Source organism: Macaca mulatta, chromosome 16 (genome assembly GCF_049350105.2).
Source record: "Macaca mulatta isolate MMU2019108-1 chromosome 16, T2T-MMU8v2.0, whole genome shotgun sequence".
Taxonomy (NCBI): Eukaryota; Metazoa; Chordata; class Mammalia; order Primates; family Cercopithecidae; genus Macaca; species Macaca mulatta.
The window spans coordinates 64,172,721-64,188,704 of NC_133421.1; the positions used below are offsets into that span (position 1 = coordinate 64,172,721).

The window sequence follows — 15,984 nt, forward strand, 5'->3', positions numbered from 1 at the left end:
GGTAAGTATTCGTATATCTAAACATAGAAAAGATACAGTAAAAATAGGTCTTAACTTATAAGACCACCACTGTTTTTGCAGTCTATCATTGACCAAAACGTTATGTGGTATATGACTGAATACTGTGTTTTTTCCTATACATACACACCTATGATAAAGTTTTAATTTATAAATCTGGCACAGTAAGAGATTAGTAATAATAACAATAAAATAGAACAATTATAACACTATACTATAATAAAAGGTATGTGATTGTTGACTGTCTCTCAAAATATTTTATTGTACTGAACTCACCTATTTTGGGATCATGGTTGACCATGGAACTGAAACTGCAGAAAGTGAAACCGCAGAGAAGGGGGACTACTATAATCTGTTTGCAGATTAATCACAAAATAATGGAATGATCTTTCAACATTATAATTAACCTATTCAGGCAGGAGTGGTGTAATCCTAGAACTTTGGGAGGCCAAGGCGGGTGGATCACTTGAGGTCACGAGTTCGAGACCAGTCTGGCCATCCAGTAGAGATAGTAAAACCCCGTCTCTCCTAAAAATATAAAAATTAGCCAGGCATGATGGCACATGCCTGTAGTCCCAGCTACTCAGGAGGCTGAGGCACGAGAGGTCACTTGAAATTAGGAGGCAGAGGTTGCAGTGAGCTGAGATCGTACCACTGCACTCCAGCCTGGGCAACAAAGCAACAACTAAAACAACAACAATGACAAAATTAGCTTATTCATTTCTTTCTGAATGAAGCTTAAAGTAAATAACTGTTTCTTTTCTCTTTCCCAAATTATTTAGAGGGATTGATCATATCTTCTATTCTCTATCAAGAACTGCATGATACTCCTAGACCCTGAGCAACTGAGAAAAATAATTTCTCTACACAGACATCCTATTAACCCATTGACATGTAGTTGGAGGTAAGGTGATACTATTGTATGGGTTCCTAACAAGGTGCTTCACCACTTGGGTTTTTACAATATTTGTTTTAAATTCCTATTATTGAATGGAAATTATTGGTTTCTTGTTTATGTTTCAGTATTTAATCTGTTTTTTTTTATCCCAAACTACCTGAAAATATAAAACTCATAGGCTACTCCTGAACCCAAAATAAATTTGTAACATAAATTATAAATTCCCAAACCAACAGTGGCATAGGGATCACTATTTCAACTACAGACTTAATGGTATTACCTACCAGAACTCAGAAACCATAACTCAGAAAAAAAACAAGCCACAAGCACAGCTATCATTTGCCTCATTCTGAGTGAGACTCCATGGATGTCACCTTCAAGAAGTTGCATGAAGCTGATACATCATATGCCTTTCCTCAGCACAAATGACCACATCCTGTGCCAGGCAGCATTTTTCTGTCTCTGTGGTTAAAAACTGGTACAAATTAATGTATAGTTCGGCACAGCTGGAATGTTAGTTGAAGCTGTGATTTGAATCTCAGAAGTTTTAGACAAATAACTCCATTTCCTGATCTCTTAAGACATTTAAGGCAAAAGAAGAAGACTCTGAGCAATGATTTTCTTTTCTTGAGAAGGGGTCTCACTCTACTGTCCAGGCTGGAGTGCACAGAGTGATCTTGGCTCACTGCAACCTCTGCCTCCTGGCTCAAGTGATCCTCCCACTTCAGCCTCCTAAGTAGCTGGGACTACAGGCACACACACGACTAATTTAAAAAAAAAAATTTTTTTCTGTAGAGATGGGGTTTTGCCATATTGCCCAGGCTGGTCTCGAACTCTTGACCTCAAGTAATCCACCCACCTTGGCCTCCCAAAGTATTAGGATCACAAGCATGAGCCAAGCCACTGCACCCGGCCTATTTTCTTTTCTTCCTTTAAGAAACTCATACACACACACATATAACTGACCTAGGGCTTTCATTTAGTTACTTACTCAACAAAATTTATTGCACACCTACCACAGTAGGTCCAGGTACTGTTCTAGGTGCTGTAAATATCTAGCAAGGAAAAAAATAGCCCAAGATCCAGGTTAATGAAGGCTGGAAGGAGAGTAGACACTAAACAAAACTCCAAAGTTATCTGTGTTCAGTGTCGTGTGATGAATTAAAATAGGACTGTGTTAAAATAGTGACTGAATTGCCAGGAAAAGCTTTTCTGAAGAAATGACATTTAAGATGAGATCTGAGTAACAGAGTAATATTCATAAAGTAAAAGTGATTAGATTTATCAACATAAATGTTACCATAAAATGTGAGCAATATTAATATAAATATAATGCTCAAAACTCACAAAAAAGCCTGGAAGTAAGTACTCTGTAATGCTATTAGAGACTATCTTTGGGTGGTAGGATAGAGGTGGGGTTTTCTTTCCTCTTTCTATTTCAATGAACTTTCCAAACTGTGGTATAATACAAAAACATATTTGGTCTTTGTTCCTGCTCCCAGGATCAGGCACAGAACTTTTAGAGCCCTTGGAATTTCCTAAGTGATAGAAGTGTTTTTTTGTGTTTTTTGCTTTGTTTTGCTTTGTTTTTCTCACTAGATCCTCCTGCCTCAGCTTCCAAGTAGCAGGGACAGGAGTGTCTTAGGTATTCATAAAGAGCCCCTTTCAACAGCACCTTAGATTATGCTAATGAGGTAGCTGAGGCATGGGCCACTAGACAGCCTCAGGATAGAGCTATTCACCAGAAGGACCTGGTAATTAGAGAGCTGGACCTTTCAGCCCCACCCAGTGACCTCAGGGAAGAAGAAGGAGGAAACGGGGCTGGAGATTGAGTCCTGTAAACGTCCTTGAACAAGATTCAGACAGCTTCCAGGTTGGTGAATACAGAGAGGAGCTGGGGGTATGGCATGCCCAGAGAAAGTGTGGAAGCTTCATGTCACCCCTTCCTTGCTCTGTGCCTCCCTACCATTTGGCTGTTCCTGAGTTGTATCTTTTATAATAAACTGGTAATGATAAGTAAAGACATTTTTTGAGCTCTGTGGGTCATTCCAGAAAATTATCAAACCTGAGGAAGGATGTGGGAACACTCAAATTTGCCCAAGTTGGAAGAAGTGTGGGTCACCTGAGGGCCTGGTATTTGAGACTGGTGTCTGAAGTAGGGGCAGTCTGTGGGACTGAGCCCTTAACCTGTGTGGTCTGTACTAATTCTCAGAGTTAGTATCAGAATTGAATTGAATTGTTGGACACCCAACAAATGAATTGCCTAGAGACTTGGTTGTGGATGGAAAACACCCCAGAATTGGTGTCAGGCGTAGGATTTGCTAGATCAGCCCTGGCTCACAGAAACATGTGGTTTGGAAGGATAAAAATAAAAGGGTAGGGAATGAGGAAATTTTGATTCCTGAGTGGCCATATAGTCACCTATGGAGCAGCAACTGGGCTGTGATCAGTTACTAAAGGTAAAAGTTACCAGTGAAATTTAAAGATGAACCCAACTCCTGGGGAGTTGGTTCACTGAATACTTAAGGAAATGCAAACTAATAAGAAAAAAGCGAAATACACAATCCAATGGTTATTGTTATCTGTAACAGCTAAAATGAAAGTTAAAAAGAGTGTTGGGTTGGTGAAATGAAAGTTAAAAAGATGTTGAACCACGCTCAGATTCCGGTGGGCCTGAACTTTGGATGCTAGACTCAAAGCTGCCTCTAATGGGAAAAAATATGTAAGAAAAGCAGAAAATATCTCTAAGATCTCTGGTCACCAAACAGAGAGTCCAGGTAGGGGAGGGAAAAACCAAGAAACTACTGAAACCAGGGGGTAGAGTGTAAAAGAGTTACTTTATTTTGTAGGTCAGTACCATCAGCTTCCTAAAGAATTTTGACTAAAATGAATTGCAAGAATAAATAATTTAGGGGCAGTATATTGGCATTTAAATGCTTCAGAGCGGAAGAGCATGTTTGGGTTGATACAGGATCCACAGCTCACTATGGAACAATCACAGATGGCTACACATGATCCAGACACACAGCAGGTCATTCCTAAGGGAACAGCTGACCTGGTGGACCAGATAAGAGCCATTATAAGGTCTATTTACCTTGAGAAGGGGAACTATCTGACTTCCCCTTTCAATGCCAACCCCAGATGAAGCAGCTGATATGCTTCATATGCAAGCCATGTGGAACTGGCTTTGTGATAATCAGGATTCACACACTAAATATGCCCATTACCCAGGTGATATGGCTTGGCTGTGTCCCCACCCAAATCTCATCTTGAACTGTAAGCCCCACAATCCCATGTCATGGGAGGGAACCAGTGGGAGGTAACTGAATCATGGGAGTGGTTTCCCCCATGCTGTTCTCGTGATAGTGAGTGAGTTCTCACAAGATCTGATGGTTTTATAAGCATCCGATATTTCCCCTGCTGGCACTCACTCTCTCTTCTGCCATCCTGTGAAGAGGTACCTTCTGCCATGATTGTAAGTTTCCTGAGGCCTCCCCAGCCATGCAGAACTGTGAGTCAATTAAACATCTTTTCTTTATAAATTACCCAGTCTTGGGTATGTCTTCATAGCAGTGTGAGAGTGGACTAATACAGTAAATTGGTACCAGAGAGAGTGGGGTACTGCTACAAAGATACCAAAAAATGTGGAAGCAACTTTGGATCTGGGTAAAAGACAGAGGCTGGAACAGCTTGGAGGGCTCAGAAGAAGACAGAAAAATGTGGGAAAGTTTGGAACTTCCTAGAGACTTGGAGGGCTCAGAAGACAGGAAGATGTGGGAAAGCTTGGAACTTCCTAGAGACTTATTGAATGGTTTTGACCAAAATGCTGACAGTGATATGGACAATGAAGTCCAGGCTGAGGTGGTCTCAGATGGAGATGAGGAACTTCTTGGGAACTGGAGCAAAGGTAACGTTTGCTATGCTTCAGTAAAGAGACTGGCAGTATTTTGCCCCTGCCCTAGAGATCTGTGGAACTTTGAACTTGAGAGAGATGATTTAAGGTATCTGGTGGAAGAAATTTCTAAGCAGCAAAGCGTTCAAGAGGAAGCAGAGCATAAAAGTTTGGAAAATTTGCAGCCTGAAAATGTGATAGAAAAGAAAAACCCATTTTGAGGAGAAATTCAAACCAGCTGCAGAAATTTGCATAAGTAACGAGGTGCCTAATGTTAATTACAAAGACAATGGGGAAAATGTCTCCAGGGCATATCAGAGACCTTCACAGCAGCCCCTCCCATCCCAGGCCCAGAGGTCTAGGAGGAAAAAATGGTTTCCTGGGCTGGGTCCAGGGTCCCCCTGTTCTGTGCAGGCTCAGGACATGGTGCCCTGTGTCCCAGCTGCTCCAGCTGTGGCTAAAAGGGGCAAAGGTACAGCTCAGGCTGTTGCTTCAGAGAATACAAGCCCCAAGCCTTGGCATCTTCCATGTGATGTTGAGCCTATGGTTTCATAGAATTCAAGAATTGAGGTTTGGGAACCTCTGCCTAGATTTCAGAGGATGTATGAAAACATCTGGATGTCCAGGCAGAAGTTTGCTACAGGGGTGGAGCCCTCATGCAGGACTTCATGCAGAAGGGAAATGTGGGGTCAGAGCCCCCACACAGAGTCTCCACTGGGGCACTCTCTAGTGGAGCTGTGAGAAGAGGGCCACCGTATTCCAGACCCCAGAATGGTAGATCCATTGATGGCTTGTGTCGTGCACCTGGGAAAGCCACAGACACTCAACGCCAGCCTGTGAAAGCAGCTGGGAAGGGGGCTATACCCTGCAAAGCCACAGGGGCAGAGCTGCCCAAGGCCATGGGAGCCCACCTCTTGCATCAGCATGATGTGGATATGAGACATGGAGTCAAAGGGGATCATTTTGGAACTTCAAGGTTTAATGACTGCCCTATTGGATTTCGGACTTACACGGGGCCCGTATCCCCTTTGCTTTGGCCAATATCTCCCATTTGGAACCAGTATATTTACCCAGTGCCTGTACCCCCATTGTATCTGGGAAGTAACTACCTTGCTTTTGATTTTACAGACTTATAAGCAGAAGGGGTTTGCCTTGTCTCAGACTTGGACTTTTGGGTTAATGTTTGGGTTAATGTTGAAGTGAGTTAAGACTTGGAGGACTGTTGGGAAGGCATGATTGTGTTTTGAAATGTGAGGAAATGCAATTTGGGTGGGAGCTAGGGCAGAATGATATGGTTTAACTATGTCCCTACCCAAATCTCATCTTGAATTGTAACCCCCATTATCCCTATATGCTGTGAGAGGGACCCAGTGGGATTGAATCATGGGGTAATTGAATTATGGAGGTGGTTTCCACCATGTTGGTCTCATGATAGTGAGTTCTCACAAGATCTGATGGTTTGGTTTTGTTTTGCTTTTCCCTTTTGAGACGGAGTCTTGCTCTGTCACCCAGGCTGGAGTGCAGTGGCGTGATCTCGGCTCACTGAAAGCTCCGCCTCCAGGGTTCAAGCCATTCTCCTGCCTCAGCCTCCCAAGTAGCTGGGACTACAGGCACCTGCCACCACCCCCAGCTAATTTTTTGTATTTTTAGTAGAGATGGGATTTCACCATGTTAGCCAGGATGGTCTCAATCTCCTGATTTTGTGATCCTCCCGCCTCAGCCTCCCAAAGTGCTGGGATTACAGGCATGAGCCACTGTGCCCGACCAAGATCTGATGGTTTTATAAGTGTCTGGCATTTCCCCTGCTGGCACTCATTATCTCCTGCTGCCCTGTGAAGAGATGCCTTCTGCTATGATTGTAAGTTTTCTGAGGCCTCCCCATCTATGTGGAACTGTGAGTCAATTAAACCTCTTTTCTTTATAAATTGCCCAGTCTTGGGTATTTCTTCATAGCAGCATGAGAACAGACTAATACACCAGGTCATGGTAAATGCCTCGGTTAAGTGATGTCTAAGAATGTACATGTCAGATATGATAGGGTAAAGTCAGTATGGACACAAAGGAAATAAGAACAAGGCCTGGAAAGAAGTTTGTCACATTTACAGGTCCCAGAGAGATGGTTATTATGTGCTATACAAGGTCACAGGAGAAAGCACCAGTGTTGGTCAGGAGACAGAAAAGAGGAATGAGGAAAAAGCTTAGGTCAGAGCCTTAATTGGGGTTTCTGTGGAAAAGGCAAGGCAGGGCTGGGTAAACAGTTTAGGATTGGCTAGTCTGAATAATTCTGGTGGGCTTTAGGCATAGGGATGGTCTCTGGTTGACTGGTATCTGGCCCTGGGATGACTTAGGGTAGGGGAAATTTAGGCTTGGTGTGTGAGAGTTGGATAATGACTTATGGCAAAAACTTGTGAGTGCTTCCCAGCGATGGCAACAATTGGATTTTGGACCAGAGAATTTCCATTTAAGGGGCAATTATTAGCCTGCTCTTGGACATTAATTGAAATTGTCCTTATGATTAAAGGACAAAAAATAATTTTAAAACCTAAAATATGAATGAAGTCTTGGGTGATGTCAGAGAAGTGTTCTAATGGGGAGGGCAGTGCCCAGAAGAGTTCTATAGTAACATAGAAATAGTTTATAGAGAATCATGCTACCTGGGGAATGAAAAGATGATATACTCGGGAGTAGGGATCCTCTTTTCTTCTACAACTGACTTTGGAACTATATGAGGAGCTACTGGATTCTATCATCACTTAAACAGTGCCCTGTAAAGTAGTCTTTGACCAACAGAGAGATGCTTGATTTGTGGATGGAGGTTTTTTTGTTTGCTTTTTGAGACAGGGTCTTATTCTATCATCTAGCCTAGAGTGCAGTGACACGATCAGGGCTCACTGCAGCCTCAACCTCCCAGGCTCAAAAGATCCTCCCACCCCAGTCCCCCAAGTAGCTGGGACCACAGGCATGTGCCACCATGCCTAGCTAATTTTTAAGTGTTTTGTAGAGACAAGGTCTCACTATATTGCCCAGGCTGGTCTTGAACTCCTGAGCTCAAGCAATCCTCCTGCCTTGGCCTCCCAAAGTGTTAGGATTACAGGCATGAGCCACCATGCCTGGCTGTGGATGGTAGTTTTAAGGTAAATGGACAACATCCTGTTTGGAACACCACAACTGTAATTAAAGAAGGTAAAAACAAATCAGCTCGGTGAGCTGAATAATCTGTTGTTTTCCTAGAAGTGATGGAAGAACTGAGCAGTGATACATGCCCATATGTTTCAGTTTCTGATTCATGGGCAATGGCCAACAGCCTGTCCATGTGGTAAGGCAAGAGTGCAACGGAAACTTGGCATATTAAAGGGACTCTCATATGGGACAAAGCCCTATGGAAATCACTATAGGAATTTGAGGGGTGCATTAAAGTAGGACATATCAATGCTCAGCAAAAGACCCCCCTTCCAGATTTGGAAGCTGATCAGAACCAATTAGTAAGTATCATAGTGTGCTTGTTTGAGGTTAGCATGTGGGTCCATGAAATGAGTAGACAGGTTGCAGGGTGCTACAGCCACTGTCGAAGATGGGTTGAATCTGGACATATTTCTCTAGGACCCCCTGAGGCACAAAATAGCAACAAACTATTCTGTCTGCCAATAAGAGAGACAGCTACTGTAGATGACTATGGGGAAGATTCCCCAGAGGAAAGACCCCACACATAGTTGGCAAGTGGATTACATTGAAGAGCCAATGCTGGTAGTCCCAAAGGCTACAAATCATTTTTGTTTTTGTTCTTTTTCTGAAATGGAGTCTCACTGTGTCGCCCAAGCTGGAGCGCACTGGTGCAATCTCAGCTCACTGCAACTTCCACCTCCCAGGTTCAAGCAATTCTCCTGCCTCAGCCTCCCCAGTAGCTGGGATTACAGGTGAGTACCACCACACCTGGCTAATTTTTGTATTTTTATCAGAGACGAGGTTTCACCAGTTGGTCAGACTGGTCTCAAACTCCCAACCTCAAACGATCCACTCACCTCAGCCTCCCAAAGTGCTGGGATTACAGGTGTGAGTCACTATGGCCTGCCTGTTGTTGTTCTTTTGAGACAGGATCTCATTCTATTGCCCAGGCTGGAGTGCAGTGGCGGGATCACAGCTCACTGCAGCCTCAACCTCCCAGGCTCAAGTGATCCTCCAGCCTTAGTCTCCCAAGTAGCTGGAACTATAGGTACACACCACTACCCCTGGCTAATTTATTTGTATTATTATTATAATTATTTTTTTTTAATAGAGATGGGGCTTCACCATGTTGCCCAGGCTGGGCCGAATTCCTGAGCTCAAGAGATCCTCCTGCTTCAGTCTCTCAAAGTGCTGGGATTACAGGTGTGAGCCACTGCACCCATCCTACAGATTGGTTTTGACAGGGATAAACACTGACTCTGGATGGGGCTTTGCTTATCTGGTGGTAGACACAAATGGTCAGTACCATCAAAGAACCAGAACAGAAGATATTGCACCAATTTGAACGGCTGGGCCACATTTCTTCATACTTAGCAGCACTCTACTTACAGCCCATAATGTCAAACAATGGGCAAAGAGCTATCCTCCTCAAAGTAATAGTTTGATAGAGAATTGGACCAATTGAAACACTGTCTAAAATAGGGTGAGGCATAGGCATGAAGGGTTGGTTTATGCATTTGCACAAGTGTGAGGTCACTCTCACATGAGCTAAGGGAGTGTTCCCACTAGGTAGATTCCTCTGTTTTTCTGGTAGATTGGGAAGAGGAGGTGGGGGAGGATGCTGATATGACTATACAATTCTTGCCAAAGAGGAGGATATTGGTGTGATGACTATTCTTTTTTCCTTCCCTACGTCGTCACATCAGCTTTCTCTTTCCTATCAGAGGCAGTGGTTGCAAGACCAGCACTGTAACCTACAAGTGCCAGAAACAGAGATGATTCCCAAAGCAAGAAGCTGTAACCATAGCTTTAAACCTTTATGTCAGAATTCCTAAGGGCCTGATGAGGCAGGCTGTGCCTTTACCCCATCTGGCAAAATTGGGGTTAATATTGAATGCAGATATATTGGCCAGTGGTAGAAATAGCCCACTAGTTCTGTACCTTTGTAACGCTACCCTGTATGTATGGGAGTTGACTGAGGGAGAGGTACTTGCTAGACTAGTATTGCTGCCTATGATCTAGACCAGTGCAGTGGCTAAACCTAATGTTCCTCCCAAAGGTGGGAAAGTTTGGGCATAGACAGTAAGAAGGAGGAAGAGTAGCTGAGAGTAAACGAATGAATAAATGAGTTATGTAACAAGTCCTGTGAGTCATCCTAGCAAATTATTAAACATGTGGAGGGGAGTCCCCGATTTTGTAGCTAAGCCAGACAGAAGTGCAGGTAATCTGGGGACCTGGTACTTGAGACTGGTGTCTGAAGTGGAGAGAGTACTGTGCAGTATTGTGGAACTGAGCCTGTAACCTGTGGGGTCTACGCAAACATCAGGAATTAGAATCAGAATTGAATTGAATTGGGCTGGGCACGGTGGTTCATGCCTATAATCCCAGTACTTTGGAAGGCTAAGTTTGGTGATCACTTGAGGTCAGGAGCTCCTGGCCAGCCTGGCCAACATGGTAAAACCCTGTCTCTATTAAAAAAATTCAAAAATTAGCTGGGCATGGTGGTGGGTGCCTGTAATCTCAGCTATTTGGGAGGCTGAGGCAGGAGACTCACTAAAACGTGGGAGGCGGAGGTTGCAGTGAGCAGAGATTGCGCCACCGCACTCTGGCCTGGGTGACAGTGAGACTCCATCTCAAAAAAAAAAAAATTGAATTGAATTGTTGGACACCAAGTCATTGTCTGGAGAACTGGAAAATTGGTTTATTGGTGTCAGAAAACACCCCAAACTTTCTACAATAAACATGTATTACTTTAATAATGGAAAATAGTAAAATAAACATTATATTTTAAGTAAAGTTAATATCATTGGAACTCTGGATAAGCACCTTAAATTCTCAAAATTTGCTGATAACGTACAACTATGAAATGCAAATATTTGTGAAATTAGCAAAACAGAATCACTCCTAACCAAACCCACAAATGCAAGTTTTCCCTGGAGAGCTGATTTCCTCTCCACACTAAGCCTTAGCAATATCTACAGCCATCAGTATTTACTCTGCACACTACGGCTCACCTCCTATGTCTTCGTCTTCATTGGCTGGGCCTTCTCCACTGTCCACATTTTCCATTTCATGAGATTTGGTTAAACTGTAGTCATTCAAAACTGCTGGACTTTCTAAAAGATAAAAGGAGTTTTAAGTATGTGGTTCAATGTTAAAGGATTTTTATAAATATGTATTAAGTAGACCTCCAATTAACTTTCAGCTTCACACAATCCTTTAGTGACAGTACCCCCTCACACATACCCAAAAGGGATATATACATGAAAACTCTTGAGGTTTAGAAATATGCCCAGGGTTCACAGTGGCTCACACCTGTAATCCCAGCACTTTGGGAGGCCGAGGTGGGCAGATCACCTGAGGTCAGGAGTTTGAGACCAGCCTGGCCAACATGGTGAAACCCCATCTCTACTAAAAATACAAAAATTAGTCGGGCATGGAGTTGTGTGCCTGTAATCCCAGCTACTCGGGAGGCTGAGGCAGGAGAATCACTTGAACTTGGGAGGTGGAGGTTGCAGAGAGCCAAGATAGCGCCACTGCACTCCAGCCTGGATGACAGAGTAAGACTTTGTCTCAAAAAAAAAAAAAAAGAAAAGAAAAAGAAATATGCCCAGGGTTCATGTACCCTCTGAATACACACAACTTTCTTGAATATTTCTTTCATCTGAGTTAAAGGGCACTCAGGTTCCTTCTGGAGAAAAATTCTCTCTCCACTGGTATATCTCACGATATTCAGTAGGATGCCATTGCTATTTATGACAAAGCAGTGACCAGAAATACTAAGCCTACAAACACTGGTATAACCTAATTTGGGAAAGATGCTTTCCTAGGAGGAAGATCTGTAAGCTTTCTGTATGCCAAATTCTGTTTTTCCCTTCTGTTCACATTATAAATGTGATTCTGTGGAAATTATATTGGACCCCAAGTTTCTTTATTTGTTTGAACATTTACTAAATGTTGACAAGGCTACAGATATGAATAAGTCATTATGTCTTCAAGGAGCTCATACTTTGAAATAAAGATAAGAGAAGTCCACAACTCTAATGCACAGTAGGCTCAGACAAGGGATTAAATAAAGGAAATACAAAGTGTTATGAAAGTTCATAAGTGAAAGGGAGCAGACATAATAAAAGCATGCTTAAATAAATAGCAAACTTGTTACAAAATAAGTTTAACAGAAATGTATAATAAATATTGATAATACTAGAAGAAAAAGGAACGATGTAACTGGAATTAGTTTCACATACAAACATAGTAGCTTAACAAAGAGGATAGCAGAAGAAATGAACTAAAAAGTTACCCTCTTTTTATCTAACTCCTTCCCAATCTTCAACAAAATATTTGCTGAGTTCCCATTAACACAAAAAATAGTCAAAGACACTGACTCCCGTGGCACTGAGGCTGGGTTGAAATAAGGAGGTAACTAGAAGCTTTGCAGTGATACTCCTTTCTGCAGAGCCACGACCAAACAGGCGGGAGTGAAAGAGAAACACGTTTCACAAAACCCATCACTAAGAGCCCCTGAAAATGTGATCACCATGGACTCAGTGTTTGATTTATGAATATCTAAAGTTTCTAATTTCTGCATATTATAATGTATACTCTGTGAACTCTAAGACACCATTCTAAACAATGGTTCACTTTTCTCGAGCCTGAAATGACTAAAATATAGTGGACACCTAAACAATTAATATGAGGTTTAGGTTCAATTAAAAGATGTGATTGGCCGGGCGCAATGGCTCATGCCTATATTCCCAGCACTTTGGGAGGCCAAGGCGGGTGGATCACCTGAGGTTGGGAGTTCGAGACCAGCCTGACCAACACAGTGAAACCCAGTCTCTACTAAAAATACAAAAGTAGCCAGGCATGGTGGCGCATGCCTGTAATCTCAGCTACTTGGGAGGCTAAGGCAGGAGAATCGCTTGAACCCAGAAGGCGGAGGTTGTGGTGAGCCACGATCACACCATTGCACTCCAGCCTAGGCAACAAGAGTGAAATTCCATCTCAAAAAAAAAAAAAAAAAACACATGTGATTACAACTTACAGTAACACAAAAAGCCATTTCAGTGATAAATTAAATTTTGTAATATAATGTAAGCTTTGATTCACACAGTGAGTTCATCAATGAGGGAACGCAGAAGTTATTTTCAGGAAATAAATTATTATAAATGTTTATAATTTATTCTAGAGCAGGGATCAGTAAACTATGGCCTGAGACACAAGTCTGACCATAGCCTGCTTCTGTGTGAGCCCAGGAGGTAGAAATGGTTGTTCCATTTTTTAAGAGTTGTAAGACATACAAAAAATAATATGTGACAGAGACCATATGTGGCCTGAAAAGTCTAAATATTTACTATCTGGCCCTTTACAAAAAAGTTTGCAGATTACTCTTCTAGAGTAAAAATCGCAAGTCATTCAAATACAAGCTACTATGTTATTCAACAAAAACTGTCTTCAGAGCAATCAGCTGAAAAATTAAAAACAAACAAACAAACAGTGATCAACATTAGGTAGCGTATGTTTGGCCTTAAGATGCTAAAGAACTTACATGATCTAAACGGATGAGTTATTTTTTCATCAGCAAGAGACAACCATATTAAAAACACACACACACACACACACACACACATTTCCATAGCATTTTTACTGTAACCAGAATAAGCATGATCTTCTTACTTTGGTATTTTTAGCAAAGGCATATTTCCAGAGAGAAAAGACCTGATGTTACCTGTGGGCACAGACTGCTCCTGAGTGCTTTTGAGTTCCACATTTGTTTGTATATCTGAAAAGAAGGAGGTTATAAATATTAGCTACTTAGGGCACATTTCTATAGGTTTGAGCATTTCAAATTTAATAAGGGATACCATTTCAGAAAACTTAGCAGCAGAATCCCTCTTTCAGAGCAAGACTGCTCTTTCTCTATACTCTGCCTAAAAGCCTTTCAAGGAGAATGAAAAAAAAATATTGATGCAGCAACGTTACTCTAAAAACCTTCTGCCAGAGATCTACTTACACCAAGAACAATATGCAAAAAGTGGGTCCCATTAGAAATAATTTCATATATTCTTTATTCTTCCCCCAATATTTTATTATGAACACTGTTGGACACATAGAAAAAAAACAGTTAAAAGTGGTAAATATATATAAAATGAAATACTAATCAGTCATTAAAAAGAATAAAATCATGTCATTTGCAGCAATATCACATATCTTTCCACCCATTCACCACTCAATCCATTCATCGATCCAGCTTTTTTGATGCATTTCAAAATAAGTTGCAGATATCAGTCTACCTCAGTCCTAACATTTCAGCATGATTATTATTAACTAAAATTCAATATCTGTTTACAAGATTTTAAAAGGTAAATTTTACATACAGTGATAAGCACAGATCTTAGGTGTAACATTCTATAAGTTTTTAAAAATGCATATCCTCATGCATCCTCATGCATCCTCATACATTTTCCTCATGCATCAAGATACAGAACATTACCATCATCCCAGAAAAGCTCCCTCACATCTCTTACTAGTCAATTCCCACCCACATACTCCAGAGACAACTACTGTTTTGACTTTTTCCACCATAGATTAGTTTAGCCTATTTTAGAACTTCATAAAAACAGAATCACACAGACATATGGTATACATTATTTTGCCTGAGGCTTCTTTCACTCAACATAATGTTTTGAGATACATCCATTCTGTGGTGTTTATCAGTAGTTCATTCTTTTTTATTACTAAGTAGTATTCTATATGAATATCCCAGTTTGTTTATCCATTCTCCTGTTGATGGACACCTAGACTGTTTCCCGTTTGGGCTATTTATAAGTCAAACTACTATGATATTCTTTTTTAAAATAATAAACTTTTAAATTTTAGAGTAGTTTTAAATTTATGGAAAAATTGCAAAGATAGCACAGAGAGTTCCCATATACCCCACACCCAATTTCCCCTATTATTAACATCTTATATTAGTATGGTACATCTGTTATAATTAATGAACATATATTCATACATTATTACTATCTAAGTATTCAGATTTCCTTAGTTTTCATCTAATGTCCTTTTTCTGTTGCAAGATCCCTTCCAGGATCCCATATTACATTTAGTCATCTTGTCTCCTTAGGCTCCTCTTGGTTGGGACAGTTTCTCAGGCTTTCCTTGTTTTGATGATCTTGACAGTTTTAAGTACTGGTCAGGTATTTTGTAGAATGTCCCTCAACTGGGATGTGTTTGTTTTTCTCATGATTAGACTGCAGTATGATCATCCTTGCACAAGTATTTCTGTGGTCATGTGCTTTCATGTCTCTTGAATCCATACCTAGGTATGGAATTACTGGGTTATAGGGTAGGAGGCAGACATCTAGTTTCAACACAGTGAAACTAGAACTTGTTCAAAAGTGCTTCTTCCTTCTACTTTGGGCTTAACTTGCTCTGTTTCTGCCCTCTTAAGGTGAAATTTTAGTGACTGACTTTATTCCTTTCTTCTTTTCTAATTATAAACATTTAAAGCTATAAGTTTTCCTGCAAGCATTGCTTTAGCTGCATCTCGTAAATGCTGATGTTTTATTTTAATTATAATTCAGTTATAATTTCCCTCGTGACTTCTTTGATCCACTGGTGATTTATAAGTGTTTAATTTCCAGATATTTGGGGGAATTCAGGAATTCTTTAGCTAACTTGTTATTGAAGTCAAATTCCATTGCACTTCAGTCAGTCAGAGAACACAGTCTGTATGACTGTAATCCCTTTAAAAGGATTAAGATTTGTGTCCTCGGTGAATGTGCCATGTGTAGTTGAGATGTATGTGTGTTGTTTTTTGTTGGTTTTGTTTGTTTTGTTTTGTTTTGCAGATCTAGCTCAGGCTTTATTTAGGAGGAAGAAAAAGTGATTAATTGTTTTGTAACTGGAGTCATGGGCAAGGGAGTTACTTGCCAGGCAGTAAACTCCCCATGCACTGAGGGTTAGGGCTGAGCCTCAGGTGGGTCTCCTGTTCCCTATACTCCCCTGCACA

General features: G+C 41.2%; 1 protein-coding gene across 5 annotated transcripts in view; it reads right to left on the reverse strand.

The window, feature by feature from the left end:
- IKZF3 (IKAROS family zinc finger 3) overlaps nt 1-15,984 on the reverse strand; it is a 102,373-nt gene that overhangs the window by 60,413 nt on the left and 25,976 nt on the right. For all 5 annotated transcript variants that reach the window (XR_013406651.1, XR_013406649.1, XR_013406650.1 and 2 more), the window contains exons 2-3: nt 13,699-13,752; nt 10,985-11,086 (exon numbers count right to left, since the gene is read on the reverse strand). Coding sequence is in view for 1 of the 5 variants with exons in the window: in XM_001093342.5 (XP_001093342.1) it covers nt 10,985-11,086; nt 13,699-13,752 (156 nt within the window). In the remaining 4 variants the exon portion in view is untranslated. The remainder of the gene's footprint in view (nt 1-10,984; nt 11,087-13,698; nt 13,753-15,984) is intronic.